General features: G+C 39.8%; 1 protein-coding gene across 3 annotated transcripts in view; it reads right to left on the bottom strand.

Moving 5' to 3' along the window:
- cpne8 (copine VIII) overlaps positions 1–23,510 on the bottom strand; it is an 81,366-nt gene that overhangs the window by 16,901 nt on the left and 40,955 nt on the right. For all 3 annotated transcript variants that reach the window (XM_056451792.1, XM_056451793.1, XM_056451794.1), the window contains 9 exons: positions 21,990–22,053; positions 20,454–20,557; positions 19,818–19,922; positions 15,431–15,472; positions 15,268–15,343; positions 12,362–12,415; positions 11,937–11,998; positions 8,914–8,960; positions 5,992–6,173 (listed from right to left, as the gene is read on the bottom strand). In XM_056451792.1, coding sequence (XP_056307767.1) covers positions 5,992–6,173; positions 8,914–8,960; positions 11,937–11,998; positions 12,362–12,415; positions 15,268–15,343; positions 15,431–15,472; positions 19,818–19,922; positions 20,454–20,557; positions 21,990–22,053 — 736 coding nt within the window. The remainder of the gene's footprint in view (positions 1–5,991; positions 6,174–8,913; positions 8,961–11,936; positions 11,999–12,361; positions 12,416–15,267; positions 15,344–15,430; positions 15,473–19,817; positions 19,923–20,453; positions 20,558–21,989; positions 22,054–23,510) is intronic.

Raw genomic sequence — 23,510 nt, 5'->3', positions numbered from 1 at the left:
TTTTGAGCAACTTCCACTAACTGCACTGCAGAAATGTGCTGTGCTTACTTTCTAGTCCAAATACATCTAAAACAAATTAAATCAAGAAGAACGTTCTAGACATCCACAAATATTGTCTTGTTTTCAGAGGTAATGAGTTTTACCTTAAAACAAGCAAAGTAATCTTGTTTTCGCTTTAAAATAGGATTATTTTGCTTACCCCATTGGTAGAACAGTGTGCTTGTTTTAAGGAAAAACCTACTTAGTTTTGACAGATTATTTCTGAAAGCAAGACAATATTTTTTTATTGGCAATACAAAAACTGTAAGTAGGAAAAGCATCTTTTGCAGTATGTCAAATACACACTGATGAAAGACGTGTACAACAGTGTCCAGAAATTGCACAAAACTGCAATGTTTTAAATATGGATATTTTACTTCATTGATTTCCCTTCGGCTTAGTCACTTATTCCACAACGTTTGCCACAACGGAATGAACCGCCAATTATTCCAGCGTATTTTTTACACAGCGGATGCCCTTCCAGCTGCGACCCAGCACTGGGAAACACCCATACACACTCACATTCACACTCAAACACTACGGCCAATTTAGTTTCTCCAATTCTCCTATATTCTCCATGTGTTTGGACTTGCAGGGTAAACCAGAGCACCCGGAGGAAACCCACGCTAACACGGGGAGAACATGCAAACTCCTCACAGAAATGCCAATTGGCCCAGATGGGACTCGAACCAGTGACTTTCTTGCTGTGACAGTCCTACCCACTGCGCCACCCTTGAAAGAGCCAATAACGTCTAATGTTTACCTATAAAGCTGATTTTGGTTGAAGCTCAGAGCAACAGCAGCTTCTGAAATGTAAGTATTTAAACCCGTAATGATAAAGAGAATGCCAGAAACCGAAGTCCAGAGGTTCAATATTACCTAACATGTAGATCCTTCAAGATGTCTTAAGATCTGCGCGAACTGGGATGATTTCCACTAAACAACTAAAGAATGTGCGAGAGTTTAACCCGCTTTCTGGAACCGTTCTTAGCCAGACTCAAACCCTGTCGCTTTGTGTCGTCCATACGGAGGTAAGAGGTCAGCTGGTAGCACGAACAGGATCGGCGTCATACCGCCTCGTAGCAAACGTTTTAAAGACGAAATGCAGCCATACATACCTCCGGCTACATAATTCGGGATCTCCAGAAATGTATACAGAGTTACGTTTTCAGAATGAGCGTGGGTTGAATCCAACTTCAACTGATGAACCTTAACGCAAGCTCAACCCATTTCTAAGAAAGACTACAAAACATTCAGATCCATTCTCCTATTTTGCATTCATTTCTTATTTATTAAAACATTCCTGCTAAGTAAGCTCTGCTAGAGTAAGTGGGACTTGTCTCATCACTCGCACACTGTTGCTGATTAGTTGGTTTAATTGCCGCTATTGTTCTCCTTCATTTGTAAGTCACGCTGGATAAAAGCGTCTGCTAAATGATTAAATGTAAATGAGCCAGCTCAAATGTTCAGCACCTCGGGGGGGCCTCGAGGAACAGACTAAGTGTGTTTATATGTGCAACGAAACACTGATGAACCAATCAGCTCATTATAATGTGTTTAGAGCTGATTTTACGTTTGATGTTTTGAAATCAGAACATACAACTAATGCTGGGCGACACGGAGGCTCAGTGGTTAGCACTGTTGCCTCACAGCTAGAAGGTCACTGGTTCGAGTCCCGGCTGAGCCAGTTGGCATTTCTGAGTTTGCATGTTCTCCCCGTGTGGGCGTGGGTTTCCTCCGGGTGCTCCGGTTTCCACCACAATCCAAACACATGCGCTATAGGGGAATTGGGTAAACAAAATTGGTCATAGTGTATGAGTGTGTGAATGAATGAGTTTGTATGGGTGTTTCCCAGTACTGGGTTGTGACTGGAAAAGCATCCACTGTGTAAAACATATGCTGGATAAGTTGGCGGTTCATTCCGCAGTGGTGACCACTGATAAATAAGGGACTAAGCTGAAAGAAAATGAATGAATAAATGACATCAAATGCACATGCAGGCTTCTGCTGGCATCAATTCAAATGGAAAATCTTTTTGCACAACATCAGAACATCATTTAGGCAAAGACTTCCTTCACTTGGAGTCCCACAAATTCATCTAAGCAGCTTAAGCATCCCTGCCAGGGAATTTTATTCAATTTTTAAGAACTTTATCAGCTGATTCAGGTGTGTCTGGGTGAGTGCAAAACTCTGCAGGACAGAGAGTCCCAAACGCAGGGTTGAAGACTTCGGATTGAGGGCATTTCAGTCATGACAACGTTCAGTATAGGATTGGCACCTGGATAACCGTAATACATTTGCTCTTAATGTACACCTACAGCAGTAGGTATTCACGACTGTCATCACGTAAACAGGAGCTTAATGTTAACGTCAGGGGCGTTGCTAGACATAAAGCTCTACTGGGTCACACCTCCTCCTAAAAAATTATAATTTTTTAAATAAAATAATTATATATATATATTTTATGAAACAAAAAGATTATATATAATCATAAATAAATAATTATTATTCTAAAAAACATAAATTAATCCTAAATGCAAGTGGAAAACAACCTAAAAACACAACTGGAGGGATGCTAGATAATTTAAGAGATCGTTTGCACGAATATGAATTCAGTTCATTAGAATAAAATTCTATAGACTACAAAAAAATCTGATCTTTTCTAGAAATATCTGTTGTGTGTTGTCTTAGACCCAAATCATAGCCTCCCTGACTCATCATCCCTCCTTTTTGCTTCATACAAAAAATCTATGAGGGCACTGGCGATTTGTACTGGGGCACGTGCCCCAGTAAATGGGGTCTAGCGATGCTTCTGGTTAACGTCAAATTGAATGAAAATGCAAATACAATATTTTCCATTCCAGATCTAGACAGGCGGTACTAGGGGGATTGGGGGAACAAAGACCAACTTACAACAAATGTCAAAAGGTAAATATCGAGCAATGAATCGTAATAGCTATGTTTCCATCAACTGTTTTTTATGCACATTCAGGATATACGAAAAAAAAAAAAAAAACGATTGACGGAAACGGCAAAATTTTGAAAACGTGCATAATAAAACACATGCGCATAACTGAGCAGGATAAACGTTTTATTAGACAAGAAAAGATGCGCAAAAACTGCGATGGAAACACTTTTACCGAACAAATTCCAGTATGTGCATTAAAAAAAGTGATGTGATTTTGTAATTAGAGATCATGTGATGATAAAAACGTGTGTGAATGAACAAACCTGCGGCTGAGCTCACTGTAAAACATCTGAACTGTTCTTTTGATCCTTCTAAAACGCCAGTATTAGTGTTATTACATTATTAATTATCACCAGATGCCTTTAAACGCCATCATGTGTGTGCTGCGTGACGGAATATTGTCTTCTGAGGTGCAAGTCGTTTATTAAATAAGAAAAAGATTCACTCAGCTTCTCCTATCGCAGCAAATTCCTCTCTTACTGTTGATATTTGGCGCCAGTTAATCAGGAAGTGGCGATTTTGTTCTCTTTTGTCCCGTTTCCACTGAGTAGTAAGGTACAGTACGGTACAGTTCGGTATTTATTGTCCGTAGTGTATGAGTGTGTGTGTGAATGAGTGTGTATGAGTGTTTCCCAGTACTGGGATGCAGCTGGAAGGGCATCCGCTGTGTAAAAAATATGCTGGAATAATTGGCGGTTCATTCCACTGTGGCGACCCTTGATAAATAAGGGACTAAGCTGAAGGAAAATAAATGAATGAAAGCTCGAGGACCGCGCTGCTGGGTGGACATATATATATATATGCTGGTATATATGCTGGTATAATGTGTCATTGAGGGACTGTTATGACAGAATAACAAAAAAAAAATCAATGTTGGCGATCGATAGCCGAGGCGCTTCAGCAGCAAATCATTCATTATATTCTCACTCACAATAGCGACACGTTGTTTAGCATATATGGATTTATTAGTGGCGGTGTGGAGGTTTTGATGCGACTGTATCTTTAAAGGTAACCTGAATGTCTACAATAAGATTCACTTTCATTTAAACTAGCATTAGGGTTTGTGAGCGCTGCTTTGTTTACAGCCATAGATATTTACATTAGATGTTGCCTACGCTGTTGTTGTCTATTGGACGGAATGCATCAATAGAGCCGCCATTTTAGTACAGGGTAGCACTCCTTTGAAATGAATGTGGGACCAAGGTATAGTGGAGGACTGGCCATCCAAAGCCAGAAATATACTCACATATACACATATATCTTTGGTCAGGAGTTTCCCCGGTGGTCAGTATGCAGAAATTTTGCGATTAAAAAATATATAGAAACATAAATTATTTACTATATTAGGCAGCCTACTATGTTAGGTGTGCAATCTGAAACAATAACAATGACACATCATACAAATAAAGCTTCTTTATTTTAGTCTCTTGTCAAGACAAGATCTGAAACGGTAGGGATTAAGCCAAAGGAAGTTTCTAATACTCTTATTTTTATCCACGATCTTACTTTCTCTCAGATTTCACTTCCCTTGATCATCTGACATCATGTCACACATAAGGATATGTGTTAGGGCAGGGGTCACCAATCTCTGTCCTAAAGGGCCGGTGTCCCTGTAGGGTTTAGCTCTGACACACCTGGCTGGGTGTTTCAAGTATACCTAGTAAGACCTTGATTAGCTCGTTCAGGTGTGTTTGATTAGGGTTGGAGCTAAAATCTCCAGGAACAAGTTTGGTGACCCCTGTGTTAGGGCTTCCCCTACCTAAAACACGGATTTCTGTAAAACTCCTCAATGGCAGGGAAGGGTTTTGTCTTGTTAACGGCAGGGAAAGAGTTCAACAAAATAATTGATCAACTTAACACTCATCATAATACCAGCCTTACATGTAAAACACAAATAATTTCCTTCAATTCAGTCACGTCCGGCGGCCGTCACACTTGAACCAACCTCATCTCCACCTGTCTGTTCCATTGCTCCGTTTGCTGCAACTTTCTTTTGCAGTCTGAGACGCGTCGAACGCACAAAACGCCCAATTTGCACCACAAGATGTCTATATCTTATCTTTACTATGACTACATGTAAATCACTCGCACTTCATCCACATCTGCTTACTGCACGAGCTGAAAACTCCCCCGCCCCCCCTCCATGTAATGTAATGATAGTGAGGGCGCAGGTGAGACGCCATTTTTCGAGAGACACTCAAATACATCACGTGCGCTGAGTATGCAACGTCTATAAGTCATGTAAAACAATTAACTGTAAACTGAAATAAATATATCAAGATTTTATGGTTTGTAATATGAGATTATTTACTTTTTTTGTGATTATTTTGCATTTAAATTAAGAATTTCGCAAAAGTTTCCGACTTTTTGTTGATTTTGCATTGGATTCAGCGAAAAACAAGGGGGTCTGTAAAGGGGACCTATATGCCCATTTTTACAAGATAGTAAAATAAGTCTCTGATGTCTCTAGAGTGTGTGTGAAGTTTCAGCTCAAAATACCTCATAATTAATGTTTAATAACTCTGAAACTGACCCGTTTGGGCTTTGATCCTAATTGTGGTGTTTTGGTGACTGTCGCTTTAAATGCAAATGAGATGGTGCTCTTTTAACAAGAGGGCGGAGCTTCAGATTCCTGTGTGTCAGCATAGTGGCAGATTCAAAAACAAGACTAACGTCATATGCTAATGAAGGAGAGATGATCACTAGTGGGTGGGGCTTCCCCCTCTGATGACATCATACAAAGGGAGAATCTCAATCAAAGTGTTCCTGCAGACTGTTTTAATCAAGTCTGATTATAAACAATACAATTAATACACTTTTACCATTATAACCTGGTTATATTCACACACTGCTATCACACGATTCCCTTACAAAAGTGATTTTTGCCTAATAGCTCCCCTTTAAGAAAACGCAAAGCTTGAATATGAAATACAATTAAGTGCATGTAGTTTCCTAATAACAGAACTGAAAAGATGTGTCCTCACCAGGGGAAACTCGTGGGACACGCGGCCGTCGGGTGGCAGTTTTGCACCAAATCCCAGCGCAGGGAAGAGCTTATCGCTGTCATAGTCCTGAATAATCTCCCCCACGGCTCGGAGCGCCAGTGCATATGCGTTCAGATGATACGGGCTCATGTAGTGGAGAGAGGTAGGCTGCGAAGGGTTGCCTGCCAATAACAAAAGGAGAAAATGCTATTTAAGGAGATAGTTCACCCCAAACAATGAACATTTACAGTTGAAGTCAGAATCATTAGCCCTCCTGTGTATTTTTCCCCAATTTCTGTTTGACAGAGAGCAGTTTTCAACACATTTCTAATCATAATAATTTTAATAACTCATCTCTAATAACTGATTTATTTTATCTTTGACATGATGACAGTAAATAATATCTGACTAGACATGTTTGACAGTCTTGTATTCAGTTTAAAGTCACATTTAAAGGCTTAACTAGGTCAATTAGGGTAAAGTTAGGGTAATTAGGCAAGTTATTGTATAACAGTGGTTTGTTCTGTAGGCAATCCAAAACTAATTTTGCTTAAGGGGGCTTCAAATATTGAGCTTAAAATAGATTTTAAAAAATTAAGAACTGCTTTTATTCTAGCCGAAATAAAACAAACAAGACTTTCTCCAGAAGAAAAAATATTATAGGAAATACTGTAAGAAATTCCTGAATCTGTTCAACATCATTTGGGAAATATTGGAAAAAGAAAACAAAGGAGAGCGAATCATTCTGACATTCACTATTTACTCTCCCTCAAGTGGTTATTATAAACTGTTATGAGTTTCTGTTGGAAACTGATTTAAAATACTAAATAATTAACATCAACTAAGCGATTTACATTATCATGTTTGTTATCTAATTTCAACAAATCCTGGCCAAATTTGCCCACTGGTCCATCATGGCCTCCTAACCATCCCCATCTGATAACTGGCTTCATCACTCTGTCTCCTCTCCACCAATCAACTGGTGTGTGGTGTGCGCCCTGGTGCAATATGGCTGCCGTCAATTCATCCAGGTGGATGCTGCACACTGGTGGTGGATGAGGAGATTCCCCAAAAGTGCTTTGAGTGTCCAGAAAAGCGCTATATAAATGTACAGAATTATTATTATTAAATGAAATCTTCTTGTATTATATGTGTTACTAAAAATCTAATTCACAATACTCAAAAATCCTCAAATGATTCATTTATGTTAATGTAGTTAATAAAATTATACGTTAAGACTTGTGTATATTTTGGGTCCTGTTGATTTGCTAATTAAAAATAAAAACATTTCTAAAATCTATGTGTAGTTCATATGTTGTTGTTCATATTTTACAAGTGATATTTCTACCCCTGTGAAGATAATAAATACCAACAACCCATATTAAGAGAAATCTTTTTTGTGCTAACTCAGGCTAGAGCGTATGAGAGATCGTTTATTTCTGCAGTCCAACATATATTGTTTTATTAAATTATTATAACAGCTTACATCACACAATTTTTAATAAATCACATATTATTATGTGCTTTTAAATGCAAGTGCTTATATTTATATTAGCGAGCCTTTGTTATAGGGCAGTCAAGTGAGCCGTTTGGGGGGCGTGGTTGATCTGACGTTCAAGCGTTTGGTTGGAGGCTTGATCACCCGGCTCCGCCTCTGGCTCCATCTGGTAGTCCCTTCTGCGCATGCCCAGGCTCCAATTTCAGCAGTGTTTTGCGACAGTTTTTGCCCGTCTTAAGGTGTTTTGCTTTCAAAGTGTTTAATGGGAAAAGGCGATGTTGCGTCGTCCATAACGCAAAACGCTTGCGGCCATTAGTAAACCATTCAAAATGTGCACCTCTCGATGCAAAAAACAGTTCGGTGTGATCAAAAAGCCGTCCACACGGTGGTACGTGTGGTACAGCTGGTAGCCCGAAAGGGAACGGCATCATACCACCTCGTAGCGTTCATTTTAAAAGATGAAATGCAGCCTTACGTACCTCTGGCTACATAATTCGCAATCTCCAGAAATGTATATGGGGCTACGTTTTCAGAAAGAGCCTGGGTTGCATTTTTGAATGTTAATGAATGTTTTTAGACATGCTGTTTTTGACATTATAATGCTTTCAAGAGTTCACACTTGATGATTGATATAGCTTGTTTTGTTTGGGATGCTGTCCCGGGAGAGAGCCCTGAGAGAGAGCAATGAGCTTAAAAGATCCTCGAGCCTAGGGCTCCCTCCCGTTTGCACGGCGAGAGGGGAGTTTGAGCTCAGGTAGAAATGGAGAACTCCCCTGCTGTAGTAGCTCATGAACAGCTAGCGATCGCTCTTTAGAGATAACTATTAACTAGGAGCATGTCTATGGTGCTGATTTGGATTGGTTAATTAACTTAAGCTGCATGTTTTTGGACGGTGGGAGGAAACCGGGGAAGCCGGGGGAAACCCATGTGGGCACGGGAAGAACGTGTAAACTCTGCACAGAAACGGCGGCTGGCTTGGTAAGGACTAGAACCAGTGACGTTCTTGCTGTGAGGCAACAGTGCTAACCAATGGGCCACCGTGCCACCCATCTAGGAAAGGAGGAGGAGTAGAGGTGGAAGGGGGGATTCTTCAAAACGAAGATGGCTGTGATATGGAACTGAGGGTATTTATAGTGACTTAGGAATCGTCTGATTGGTGAATCATAAATTGAATAATGCGGGACCGGCTGCAAGCAATCATAAGCACATGATCCTCTCTAAATTAGTTTATAAATAAACTTCACTTAATTCTTTACGTTTGGATCATTTCCTTTAAATAATATATAATCATTTACATGTAAACATATCTAAAACATATTAAATCAACAAAACATACACATTTACACACACATGGCAGAATGCTAAAAAAACGAAGACTTTAATTATTTTATTTGCAAAGCAATCTTGAAGAAGAGTGCACTCACCGTTTGACGCAGTGAAATCAATGGCCACCGTGAAATTAATTTGAGTGCTGCAAAAGCCAAACATTAAGACAAGCATGAGTCAGCTTATGAACATGAGCAATACAGTATGATACCCACGATTCCCTCTCAGCATCTCTAACACTAATCTCTGCTCTGTGTTTTTTGCAGGCGTCTTACAGATATTCCTGGGATGTTTCTCCAGTGTTTGCTTGGTTTGAAGGCCAGGTCATGTGCCCGGGGTCTCTGTGACTCTCAGAATAGAGCGCTCTATTTATAGCCTGGGTTATTACGGCATCATAATGCAGTGTGTGTGTGTGTGTGTGTGTGACGTGGAGAGCAGGAGAGCGAAGGAAGAGGGAATTATTCATGGATGGAGAGGCGAAGCGATGTGTTTGCAGTCTCGAGTGTTTTCGCATCTTATTTCTGTATGCATGGAGAACCCGCGTGACGTCACCAGAGCCTAAATATACCTGAACTCCACAATGATGATGGATTCATTTTAAACAAGAGACGCTCAATCAAAACGTGATTTCTTGTTTATTAACCCTTGTGTGCTGCTGGGGGTGTTTTCATCCACTCTGGGGGGATTTTAGGCTTAATCTGGCCATGATTTTCTCTGTGTTTCAGCAAATGGAATGACTTTTGGTGATTTTGACACATATTTTGAGAAAATGCTTTGAAAATTTTCAAGAACTTAACAATATTTTATTATGTTGGGGGCTGTTTTTGTCCCATTTACTTCCATTATAAAGACAGTTTGTGATTGCAAAGCCATAACAGCATTACACTCACCGGCCACTTTATTAGGTACACCTTACTAGTACCGGGTTGGACCCCCTTTTGCCTTCAGAACTGCCTTAATCCTTCATGTCAGAGATTCAACAAGCTACTGGAAATATTCCTCAGAGATTTTGCTCCATATTAACATGATAACATCACACAGTTGCTGCAGATTTGTCGCCTGCACATCCATGATGCCAATCTCCAGTTCCACCACATCCCAAATGTGCTCTAAGGGATTGAGCTCTGGTGACTGTGGAGGCCATTTGAGTACAGTGAACTCAAGAAACCAGTCTGAGATGATTCACGCTTTATGACATAGTGCGCTATCCTGCTGGAAGTAGCCATCAGAAGATGGAGACACTGTGCTCATAAAAGGATGGACATGGTCAGCAACAATACTCAGGTAGGCTGTGGCATTGACACGATGCTCAGATGGTACTAATGAGCCCAAAGTGTGGCAAGAAAATATCTCTTACAACATAATTACAACATGCTTTCATGTTGTTGACGCCAAATTCTGAGCCGACCATCTGAATGTGGCAGCAGAAATGGAGACTCATCAGACCAGGCAACGTTTCTCCAATCTTCTATTGTCCAGTTTTGGTGAGCCTGTGTGAATTGTAGCCTCAGTTTCCTGTTCTTAGCTGACAGGAGTGGCACCCGGTGTGGTCTTCTGCTGCTGTAGCCCATCCGCCTCAAGGTTGGACGTGTTGTGTGTTCAGAGATGCTCTTCTGCAGACCTCGGTTGTAACGAGTGCTTATTTGATTTACTGTTGCCTTTCTATCAGCTGGAACCAGTCTGGCCATTCTCCTCTGACCTCTGGCATCAACAGGGCATCTCCCAGTAGATAAGCAGTTTCTGAAATACGCAGACCAGCCCGTCTGGCACCAACAACCATGCCACTTAAATCACTTAAGTGACTTAAATCCCCTTTCTTCCTCATTCTGATGCTCGCTTTGTCCTGCAGCAGATCGTCTTGACCATGTCTACATGCCTAAATGCATTAAGTTGCTGCCATGTGATTGGCTGATTAGAAATTTGTGTAAACAAACAGCTGGTCAGGTGTACCTAATAAAGTGGCCGGCAAACTTATAATCATACATTCTTGACTGCTGTTGGTTTTCCCTGTTGGGAAGAGGTAAAATTGGTCATTTTTACTGCTGATTATCAGTTGCAGTGCGAAAAAAAAGCGTAGTTTCTGCTTCTATATGGAGTATAGTGTGTGTGTGCGTGTGTTTGTGTTTGTGTGTGTGTGTGTGTGAGAGAGAGAGAGGACTTTGGGCTCTTACCTTCATATGTCCGAAAAAATCTCAATAAGCCCCTCAGCTCTCAGAACACAGTAAACACAGTGTATTTGTGCACACACAAAAATCTGCTGTTACTCCACTGAACTCCATATAACAGACACAAGCTGTTTTGCACAGGCCTATCTTAAGGATTAATGCTAACAACTGATGATCAACAGTAAAAATGACACATTGTCCCTCTTCCCAACAGGAAAAACCAGCAACAATCAAAACTGCATAATTATATGCTGTCATGGCTTTGCAATCGAAAAATGTGATTATAAAAAATATAAAGTCAATGGGGCAAAAACAGCCCCCAACATAACCAAAGGGGAGTCCATTTGAACAAGGGTTAAAAAGACAAGGACAGCTGACCATTTAGAGGGAGGAGCTTACAGACCCGAAGTCCCAAATTGATTCAAAGGAAATATATCAAAACTATTTCAATATTAAATGCATATTCCGGGAAAATTACAATGTTTTCTGACCTTAGATGCATTTAAACCAATTATAGGAGGCTCAATATAATACTAGGACACTTTCACCCATCATCAACTGCTGAAATTAACATCTGACGGCTGGGATGGACAGAAAAAGAGCAGTGCTTGTCATAAATCACACTTTATCAGTGTTTTCAAACAACTTTCATGTATTTCGGAAGATAGTGATGAATTAACATGTTGTAAATTCAGCAGCTCTGATCTCTCCTGAAACGTGGCAGCGGCCATTATCCATCACATATCAATTAACAGGATCATTATTAAGCACACTAAACAAAAACCTGGCATGCAGGCTATTTAAAACGTATGTGTGAAAGGGTTCAATTAACATTACCCCATACAAACTGCATATTGCAGCCCCCAGAAAACAGAAATCCACTCCACAGCATGTTTTCAAAGTGATTTAGTTCACGTTTGAGTCCTCATAAAGCATATATATTTATAGAAACTCACCCTCCTTTAATGTAGTCCAGGAAGGTGACCTCGACGTCGATGAAGCAGGACAGCAGAGTGACCTGTCGACATGAAACTTTGGTAACACTTCCTATGTAGAGTCCTAAAGGGCATCATCACACTTTCAGTAAGCAATGCATACTTTAATCATAAATGTCATATCAATATTCATGCTCGGGGGTGATGATGCAACTCCCTGGAGTCACAGCCAATCAGGAGCTCCACCGGCGCTTATGAATATTCATGTGCACCGCTTATGAAGGCGTCGTGCATTGCTTATGAAGACATAATGCAGGACCTTCTATAAGAAGTCTTACCAATAAGGATGTGCGTTTGTTAGAAAATGGCTGCTGTTATTTTTGCTCTTCTTTGGATCGTTTGTTTAATCGCTGTTTTTAATCATGAGTTGTTAAAAATGCACTCACGGTTCCTGAGTTCAGGTATTTCTTCTTCTTTTTCTTCTTCTTGGGATTCAGCACCTGCGGAAACGAAGGGGAAAAGTTGCTAAAATGATCATATCAAAACCATGTCTGTTAATGGTGAAAATAACCCAGGCTCATTCTGATTACGTACCCCTGTATACATTTCTGGAGAGCGCGAAATACGTCCCAGGAGCTACATTTTTTTTGCAGCTTTTGCATATCCACTAGAGGCCGCTGTGTACGCTTTTTTCAATCTCAAATTTTTCTCGCAAGTGCCATTTTCACGTACATCCACCAGAGGCCGCTGTCGACTGACTGACTGACTGACCGATCAACTGACCCACCCTCTTCTTTCCCCAAACCCAACCGACAGTGTTTTCAAAAGCAGTCCAGAAAAAGAAAAGCCCTCGCGGCCGCCTGCTTTTTACCACATTTTCAGATTTTACCACATTCTCACGCCGTTATTTACTTGTTTATTAAATTTTTTGGCTTTTGTTTTTGTCTTACCTGCTTTCTGGAACCGTTTTTCGTCTGACTCAAACCCTGTTGTCGCAGTCAACCCTTGCTCTACGTCTCAAATCCTCCGACGTACGCAGCGAGCCACTGGACAAACTAGTAACAGCAGAAGAGTCCACACCGTGTTAAGCGGTCAGCTGCTAGCATGGAAAGGAATTGCATCATACCGCTCCGTAGCGTTCATTTTAAGAAAGAAATACAGCCATACGTACCCCTGGCTAATTCATGATCTCCAGAAATGTATATAGGGCTACGTTTGAGCCTATTTTGTTCAAAGACTAAAGAGATGAAGCTGATCGGTCAGTTCTTGTCACATGCCACTGGAAAATGTGAGCTGACCCAGCCGTAACTCGAACCAGTGATTTTCTTGCTGTGAAGCGACAGTGCTAATCACTGAGCCACCGTGTCGCCCCTCCGTTTATTTATTTCATATTTATTTTACTGTGTTAATAAATACTAAATAAATTAAATAAAATATTCAACAAATAAACGGAAATTAATAGTTTTCACGCCTGTTGCAGTGCCCTCATGTGGAGACTTGAGAGCACTAGCATTTGTTCATGTATTTCCTGTATCCCTGTACACGTGTTCACTCATTGTTTTCAGCTGTTCCTTGTTTGTTTAAGTGAGTCCTGTCTTCATAAGTCCTGATTTTTGCTTTGTGCTTTAGTTCACCGTGGGTTAGTTTGTTCGTTTGATCACTTCGCTTTGTATCTTCTCTATGTTTTGGATTCCTGATTTGTCTCTTGTCTGAACTTCCAGTTTTTGGTATCACTGATTTTTGTATTCCTGCTTGTTTCTTGTCTGCAGGGGCGGACTTAACCAATAAGCAAGGTAAGCAGCCGCTTAGGGCCCCTAGGAATTAGGGGGCCCTGAACAATGCAGAGAACCCATATTAATCATACAGCTCTTTTATACATTTTCTATCATATGTTGTAAAATCATGTCTATAACTAGGCCAGTAGATGGCGCCACTGCATACAGTCCTGCAGCATTGCTCGGTTGTTGTTGTTTTTTATTCCTTTATTTTTGCATTTCCATTATTTTTCAAGGCGCCATGCTGGCGCAGTGGTTAGCACTGTCACCTCACAGCAAGAAGGTCGCTGGTTCGAGCCCCGACTGGGTGAGTTGGCGTTTCTGTGTGGAGTTTGTATGTTCTCCCCGTGCTGGCGTGGGTTTCCTCCGGGTGCTCCGGTTTCCCCCACAGTCCACATGCGCTTTAGGGGAATTGGGTAAGCTAAATTGTCCGTAGTGTATGTCATGGACCTCCAGTTTGGGGGTTGAGCATTGGTTAGGCTAACAACTCACCTCATACAAAAACTAGATGTAACGAAACACCAATATGGTGCGGCTAAATATCAACATTGGCTCTGGGAGTAAGCAAGTATTATTTTTCAAGTAACACTGTACTGTTGAATTATGATGACTTTCAATATTAAATAAGAACATGTTACGAGGGATTTAAAGGTGACCTATTATGTTTCTTTTAACAAGATGTAAAACAAGTCTCTGATGTCTCTAGAGTGTGTGTGTAAAGTTTCAGCTCAAGCAATCACACTAATAATGTGTTATAACTCTCTGAAACTGACCCTTTTAGGCTTTGATCTTGATTGTGCTGTTTTGGTGACTGTCGCTTTAAATTCAAATTCAAATTCAATTCAACTGAGACTTTTCAAAAGAGGGCGGAGCTACAGATGCCTGTGTGTCAGCATAGTGGCAGATTCAAAAACAAGACAAGCTTCCTATGCTAATGAGGGAGAGATGGTCACTAGTGGGCGGGGCTTTCCCCCTCTGATGACATCATACAAAGCGAGAATGTCAATCAAAGTGTTTCTGCAGACTGCTTTTATCAAGTCTAATTATAAACAATACAATTAATTAATTTTTACCATTAGAAGCTGGTTATATCCACACACTGCTGACGCACAACTGTTTAATCCCCTTATAAAAGTGATTTCTGTGTAATAGGTGCCCTTTAAATGAATAACATATTGTTTGTTTATTGTAAAGTGCTCCTACACTCAAAAATATATATTTTTTACTTGTTCAAACTACGAATTTAAAATGAGCTGAAACAGCTCAATTCTTGACATTTCATTGGGATAACTGAATTTTTTATGTTCAATCCACATAAATTTCTTAAAAGTGCTAAGTTAACTTAATTGATTTGTGTTGGGTCAACATGAATGAATGATGTGGAATGAGCAATCACAATAATCTCACTATTTATAGCTTACACAAAGAAGAGAACAGTAACAAATGTATTAAGTAGATTTAATACACTGATTTTCCCCCAATCACACACTTATTAAAGTGATGTAAACATCTGCATGCTTATGATAACGCAAATGGACGTGTGTGAAAAATACATGAGGAAAAGCAGAGCGGCTCACCTCCCACACAGTGAACTGCGTGTGGCCTTTGGAAAGCTCCCTGTAGCTGGTGCTGAACTCGCCAATGTAGTCATGACTGAAAACACACACATACACACAGTTGTATGACATATCTGGATGCATCTTATTTCAGTATCTGCAGAATGACTCTTTTTCCTCTTACCCTCCATCTCTGTCCCAGTCATACACCTCGATTTTTATTGCTCTGCAAAAATAAAAGGAAAAGAAGGTTCAGACTTTTAAAAGCATGTGATATTATGGCCAACACAAGGATTGATTGTTGTGTTGTTGAACTGAACGTAATGTAATGTGTATTTATATAGCGCATTTATTGTGTATGGCCATACACCCAAAGCGCTTCACAGTCATGAGCGGGGTCTCTCCACACCACCACCAGTGTGCATCATCCACTTGGATGATGTGACGGCAGCCACAGGACAACAGCGCCAGAGATAGGAAGCCAGTTTGGTGGATGGGGATGATTGGAAGGCTATTATTAGTATGGGCCGATGACCGATTCAGCCAGGACACCAGGATTACACCCCTACTCTTTAAAAGAAGTGCCATGGGATTTTTAATGACCACAGAGAGTCAGGATCTCTGTTTAATGTCTCATCTGAAAGACGACGCCCACTGACAGTATAGTGTCCTCTTCACTATACTGGGGCATTAGGACTCACACAGACCGCAGGTTGAGCGCCCCCTGCTGGCCTCACTAAAACCACTTCCAACAGCAACCTAGTTTTGTGGTCTTCCCTCCAGATACTGACCAGGCTCAGCCCTGCTTAGCTTCAGTGAGTAACCTGCCTTGGACTGCAGGGTGATATGGCTGTGGTATTTGTTAATTGAATGGAAATACGTTGTCCTGACCGTAGTAAACACACATCCTGGCCTATCATGGAAGATATAGTAAAACAAAGTCATTTTTACACTGCAAAAAATGCTTTTCCTAGCATCTTTGTCTTGTTTTTAGTCTTGTTTGTAGTTCAAATATCTACAAATTCTTAAATCAATAAGCATTTTCTAGACATGTAAAAAATAAGGGCTTTTTTCTGAAATAATATTCCAAATGAAGTGAGTTTTGTCTTAAATCAAGCAAAATAATCTCCCAATGGGGTAAGTTAAATAGTCCTGTTTTTGCTTTGAGATAAGAATACTTTGCTAACCCCTTTGGCAGATTATTTTTCTTGATTTTGACTAATTATTTCAGAAAACAAGACAATATCTTTTGCTTGTCTAGAAAATGTTTCTTGATTTAGGAGTTTGCAGATATTTGGACTAGAAACAAGACACAAAAACTTTTATTACAGTCTGATCTCATTCTGCATCCCTGTAATCAATACCTAAACCCAACTACTACCTTAATAACTATTAATAAGCAGCTAATTAGTAGTTTATTAGTAAACAAATAGCTAGCAACATATACAGTTGAAGTCAGAATTATTAGCCCCCCTTTAATTTTTTTTCTTCTTTTTTGAATATTTCCCAAATTATGTTTAAGAGAGCAAGGAAATTTTCACAGTATGTCTGATAATATTTTTTCTTCTGGAGAAAGTCTTATTTGTTTTATTTTAGCTAGAATAAAAGCAGTTTAAAATTTTTTAAAGCCATTTTAAGGTCAATATCATTATTTTTTCAATAGTCTACAGAAAAAACCATCATTATACAATAACTTGCCTAATTACCCTAACCTGCCTAGTTAACCTAATTAACCAAGTTAAGCCTTTAAATGTCACTTTAAGCTGTATAGACGTCAAGATCACCAGCGATCGTAACTTCATAGATCGCTGGATCTCTTTCACAATAACCTATGGACTACAAATCCGCCATTCATGGACTACATTTTCATACATGCACTCCGTTCACAAACACACATGCTTCCTCATTTTGACTGATTACACTTGCACCACCTGAGGATTGTCAAAGACTGATTACACACACTACTTATGCACCACACACACTCACTTCCCTTGCCGAGTCTTGTTTTCTATAAAGTGACAATACCACGCGTTTCTCCTAGTCTTGATTTCCTGTGTTTTGACCCTAGTCTTGTTTATACTTTAGTTCCTGTTCGCTGCCTGCCTTCTGACCTCTCGCCTGTGTTTATACTACGATTCTGGACTGCCTTTATACATCTGTTTGCACCTGTGTTGACCATTGCTTCCCTGACTTAGAATAAACCTGCACGTGGATCCAAACCTCAGTCGTCTGTGTCACCCCCGTGAGTTTGTGAGAATTAAAACGGGTGGGATTATTCAGGTCGGGAAGAAAATCATCCTATGCAGACGCAGATGAACACAGAGTGAGTTTTAAGCATGAGCTGGTGGGTGAGGGATAAAACCTAGCATGAGAAGGACCGAAAATAAATTTAAAAAGTAAGTAATAACCAGAGGCTGGCATGGTGGCTGAGTGGTTAGCACTGTGGCCTCACAGCAAGAAGGTCGCTGGTTCCAGTCTCGGCTGGGCCAGATGTCGTTTGCATGTTCTCCCCGTGTTGGCGTGGGTTTCCTCTGGGTGCTCCGGTTTCCCTCACAGTCCAGTGAGCTATAGGGGAACTGATTACCTAAATTGGCTGTAGTGTATGTGTGTGTGAGTGAATGAGTGTGTATGGGTGTTTCACAGTACTGGATTGTGGCTGGAAGGGCATCCGCTGTGTAAAACATATGCTGCAATAATTGGCGGTTCATTCCGCTGTGGCAACCCCTAAAATAAGGGACTAAGCTGAAAGAAAATGACTGAATGAATAAAAATCCCACCAGTGCCTTGTGGTGCATTCCTCCTATAATCATCATTAAAACCCTAAGACTTGAAACAGAGACTCTGCTGGCTCAGATCAGACTGAATAACCTTTGCTGCCCTCCTGCACAGATGGGCCGAGGGCACCAACACCCTGCCGAGGGCACCAACACCCTGTCATTGGCTTGTGTTTTGCTCTTCCTCGGGTAAATTCTCACACCGCTTCAAGGGTCAGAAATGCTCAAGTCTCAGCGTTTCAGAGATACTCTGACCCAGACAAGTTGGCCCTTGTCAAAGGCACTCAGATCTTTATTCCTGGCTATTTCTACAGCATTCAACACATCAGCTGAGTTTCCTTCAGTATCTGCTCTATTAATCCTTTTACTTTACAATATCACCCTCAAGCTGCCTCCAACTGGGTCCTAGTGCCAGCCTAACGAGAAATTTATCCAAGCACTGCTGGTACACTAATAAAAAAATAAGGAAAAAGGTGCGTTCAATCTACAAACACAGCTCATAAAATCAAAACGTCTGATTTTAATTTATTGTGAGAAGCTAAAACTTATGAGCTATAAAAACCTGTCTCTGATTTACTCCAGAAAATCAACAGAAATGGTCATATTTAATGAATACTTCATCATTGAGAAAGACTTCAGTTTTATTTCTTTTATTGATCTTTATTTTTAATATAATAAAGATGCACAATATTGGATTTTTGTCGATATTTTCTTTAGGCTGAGCTGATGCTGATATCTTTGCTGTTTGTGTGTTTTTGAGAAGTGTTCAGTAATACTATTTCATAATAACAATATTAATATCATCAATATAACAACATTTAGTTATTTAAATAGGTACACTGTAAAACATAACCTTCAACTTCATCAAATGAAATGAGTGTAGGTAACTCAAAATTGACTGAAAGTTAATTCTACTCATTTTAAAAGAGTTTTAAACCCAGTGTTGAGGGTAATGAGTTAATTAAATACCTCATTACTTTAACTAAAAATGTGTAAGTTCACAGTACTCATATAGATTCGTTTCTTAACTCAAATGGTTTGTAGCAATCGTTTTTCTCAAACGGTTTGAGTTTCCCTAACTCATTGGGTTTTACAGTACTCAGTTGGTTTGAGTTCTCTTCATTTATTGGGTTTTACTGTGCTCAAATTGCTTCGTTAACGCAAATGGATTAAGTTCACAAAAAGTTAAGGTAACTTAAACTGTTTGAGGAAACTGATTGCAACAAACCATTTAAGTTCAAAAACTAATCCTAACGAGTCCTGTGAACTTAATCCATTTGAGTTAACGAAGCAATTTGAGCCAATGATGAACTCATTACCTTCACTGGTGCCATAATTCTTCAGAAATGACCATCTAGCAATGAAACATGACGTTTTATGAGTGAATACCTGAGTCGTTTATTGAAGATGAGACAAAAATAAATATGGGTTGTACTAATTATAATGTTAGATTTCTACATTTGGCGTTATCAGCAACAGTAGTAGTAGTAGTTTACAGTTTATTTTTATTCAGCTGATTATTTCCTTATTTTATTTTTAATAAACGACAGCTTCTAAGTTCTGTTTGTTAAAACCAAAAGTGTCTTGCAGTGCTGTTTTTATATTAAATGGAAAGCAAATGTCATTTGTCTCCTCCCCTTTTTGACTGATCCGAAAAATGGTCCGATCCATGGCTAAAAAACCACTATGTGATCCAAACCGTGAGACCTGTGATCCATTACTCCACTAGCAATGAGGAAAAGTGACAATATGTAAATGTGTTTTCTCCTTCCTCAAGAGGTCTAATCTTAGACTCACCTGTCATAATCCCCATTACACAGCGCTCTGACCGGGATCTTGAAGGCCTGCCACACAGGGTCCAGCGTGTTCTTCACCACCTCGGTCTTATGACAGATGGTAAATCTGACAAACAGAAGACGTCAAAGAGGAGGAACCACAACACGGGAGGTGAGAAGCAGTCAGTGTGAAAAGGGCTCTGAAATAGGTCATATGACACATGCACCATCCACTGGGAATCTGTCAATAGCTACGTTTCCATCCAGAAATGGGATTAAACTTGGGAATATTGCATTAAACATTTGTCAAAATTTCTATTGATAAGTCAAAGAGAACAGAATGGTCACTTCCAGATAAACTGGAGCAAATATCAGACAGATAAATGTAGTTTGGAGCGTTTGGAGAAGCCACTGTGGTGTTTGATCTTCTAAATAAATGAGCTGCACCTCAGAAGACAAAATATAGTGAATGCGGAGGCTTTTGGAGGCGTGAGATGCTCTTTGGGAGCGCAGATAGATGCTCGAGACAGTATTATTAATCTCAAAATGACAATAATATCACTTTTCGTAACAACTTGTGTGAGAATACAACAAATTCATGACAGGCCTAAATAAGAACAGCCCTCTGAATAGGAAAAAACGGGGTAAAATTACTTACGTTCCATCTTCATTGCTACGGTAAAACACCAGGAAAGGGTCTGATTTCCCAAAAAAGTCTTTCTTGTCCAGTTTGTTGCCACAAAACTGCATCAATACTGACTCCTGATCAACAACAACAATAAAAAAATATATACATACATAAAGTAATAGCAACCCAGGCTCATTCTGAAATTGTACCCCTATATACGCTTCTGGAGAGTTCGAAATACGTCCCAGGAGCTATGTTTTTTTGCAGTTTTTGTTTTCGCTAATCGACCAGGGGTCGCTCCATATGCTCTTTGAGATCTCAAATTTCTCTTGCAAGAGACATTCACGCCTGCTGTTCTTGACTGACTGACTGACTGACTGACTGACTGACCCACCCTAAACCCAACTGATAGTGTCTTTAAAAGCACCGATTGACCAGTGCCCACCCACTTCCCTGAACCCAACCAATAGTGTCTTCAAAAGCAGGATTGACACGACAGTGTTACCAAAAGCAATCCAGAAAAACAAGAGGCCTTGTGGCCACCTGATTTTTACCACATTTTCAGACTTTACCACATTCTCGCCCTGTTATTTACTTGTTTATTTTATTTTTTACCTTCTGTTTTTGATTTATCTGCTTTCTGGAACCGTTCTTCGCCAGAACCCCTTCGTCATGGTCAACTCCGCTCCACATCACAAGTTCGCTGACATACATGGCGAGCTACTAGACAAACTGGTAACAGAAGAAAAGCCGTCTTTACGGAGGTAAGCGGTCATCTGGTAGCGTGTAAAGGAACTCCCTGTAGCATTCATTTTAAAGACAAAATGCAGCCATATGCTCCTCTGGCTAAATAATTTGCGCTCTCCAGAAATGTATATAGGCTTACGTTTTCAGAATGAGCCTGGGTGGGGTAATAGTGCAATAACTGTCTATGCTGTTGTGTAATAATTGTAATACAAACAATGAATGTCTCTAAGATGTACATCAGCAGACATTTACCGGACAGAAGGAAAATAAAGAAAGCAGACATGAAGAGATGAGACCAAAAAATAAACTAGTAAATTAAGAAAACAGAAAATACAAGAGGAGAATATGAAGGATAAATAGTAGAGAAGCGACGAGATCAAAGAAGAGATGAGGAGAAGAAATAGCAAGAAGATGCAGATTAATAAACAGAGAAAAGGAGAGACGATACAAAACGTGTTGCATTAAACTGCAGCACACACTACAGAGAAATCTGTAAAAGCCTGTAACTGATGACATGCAAATGCAGGAATAAATCATTTACAAAGCTTTCTGATTCTGATTACTGATTTTATTTTAGGCCAGAAATCATTGGAGTATTCAGATTTAGTATTTTTCATAAAAGATTTTGTAAACATCCTACAAACAAGTCAAGACTTAATTTCTGATTAGTATAGTGTATAGTATATATTTTTCAAATATTATCCAATCCAAACAATCCATACATCTATGAAAAGCTCATTTATTTAAAACTCAATTTCAAATAAATGACACGTTTAAGGTAAGTTTTGTGGTCCTGGGTCAGATATTCAGATGACCTACCCTGCAATTTCCAAGTTCTTCCGCCTTCACAATAACAGTTCCACAGTTTTTCCCAGGGATGCCTCTAAAATCAGAAGAAACAACGTGTGTTATTGAAGAACACAACAATACTGCTCTTTTCAAAGCACTTCACCAGACATTTGAGTACTCATTAACAGAGTAATCAGTGTCAGTATTTCTCATCAAATCTTCTGACCAATCAAATGCTCTCTAGTGTCTGACATGCCCCGCCCCCTTCTTCTTTTTTGCTTTTCATTTGGTGCAATTGAGCTCAGCCACTCCCACTGGCAGTGCTGTGATCAAAAACAAATGCTATTGGCTGTTTTTTTTAAAGGGGAGGAGCTACTCTAAGCCCCGCCCCACTATATGTTTAGGTTGAGATTACCTCAAACATCCAATAAAAAATGGTAATCAGTAAATATGCTGACTGTGCTAAATGAACGATGTGTGAATGAGTGAACTTATTGAATGCATGTGTCTGTGCTGCATCAATAAATGTGTGTTTGCAGAAGCAGACGGGCAAATGCATGAGTGTTTGCCGTGCTCTTATACAAGACTACACTCGAGAAGCCAGAGTCAGAATTGAATTTAAATTGTATGGACCCGACACTTCAGCATCAGCCCGACAAAAACGAGCGATGAAAGATTTCTGAAGATGATTTGATGAGAGAACAAACTTCTGCCTTACTTATGCGTCGCCTTGAGTGCTTGTTTCAATTCCGCTAAGTAGCTCTGGGTTATGCTATAAAGGTTGGAGAAGCAGATCTATGCTAACTGAAGACATGTCTTTAATCTGCTCTGAATCTACAGATGTCCTCTGAGGCACTCTCCTAAATTAACCTGAAATGGGCAGCCGTCTATCAGGAATTACTTACAATGAAATATAAAAGAGAGAGAGAGAGAGAGGGAGGGAGACCACAAGCTAGCTCGAAGCTACAAGCTAATCAGTTCAAACTGCAATCAAGCTACTTTTTTTAATTAACCTGATACAGCTCGTGTTTGGCTTTGAGACATTCTCTGTCAGCAGGGATGTAGTAGATATTACACTGTAATGTTAAATCAATAATTATTTCACTTTGTTTGAAGCTTGTCAAATCGCTAAGCATTAAAATATGAGCACAGCTAGCATTACTTTGGTGCAGCTAATCCTAGTTTGGTGCAACTAGCACTACTACGACATTACAAGCACTATTATGTCAAAACTACAGGGTAGCAATATGACATTATGACTAACAATCCAATGCAACAAGCACAATCATGAGGCATTACTATGACCCAACTAGCATTCATGTGGCTTAAATTTAGTGAAGCACCACTGTGACACAACTAACAGTGGTATTATGCAGCTAGCACACTACTTTGACACAAATAGCATTACTCTGATTCAACTAGCATTACTTTGGACAACTACAATGGCAAACTAGCACTACTATGGCACAGTTAACCCTACAATGATGCAGCTAGCAATAATTTAACAAAGCCAGTTCTACTATGGCACAACTACAACATAACACATATTAT

Source organism: Danio aesculapii, chromosome 25 (assembly GCF_903798145.1).
Source record: "Danio aesculapii chromosome 25, fDanAes4.1, whole genome shotgun sequence".
Classification (NCBI taxonomy): Eukaryota; Metazoa; Chordata; class Actinopteri; order Cypriniformes; family Danionidae; genus Danio; species Danio aesculapii.
This window is presented reverse-complemented; position numbering and strand designations above follow the sequence as displayed.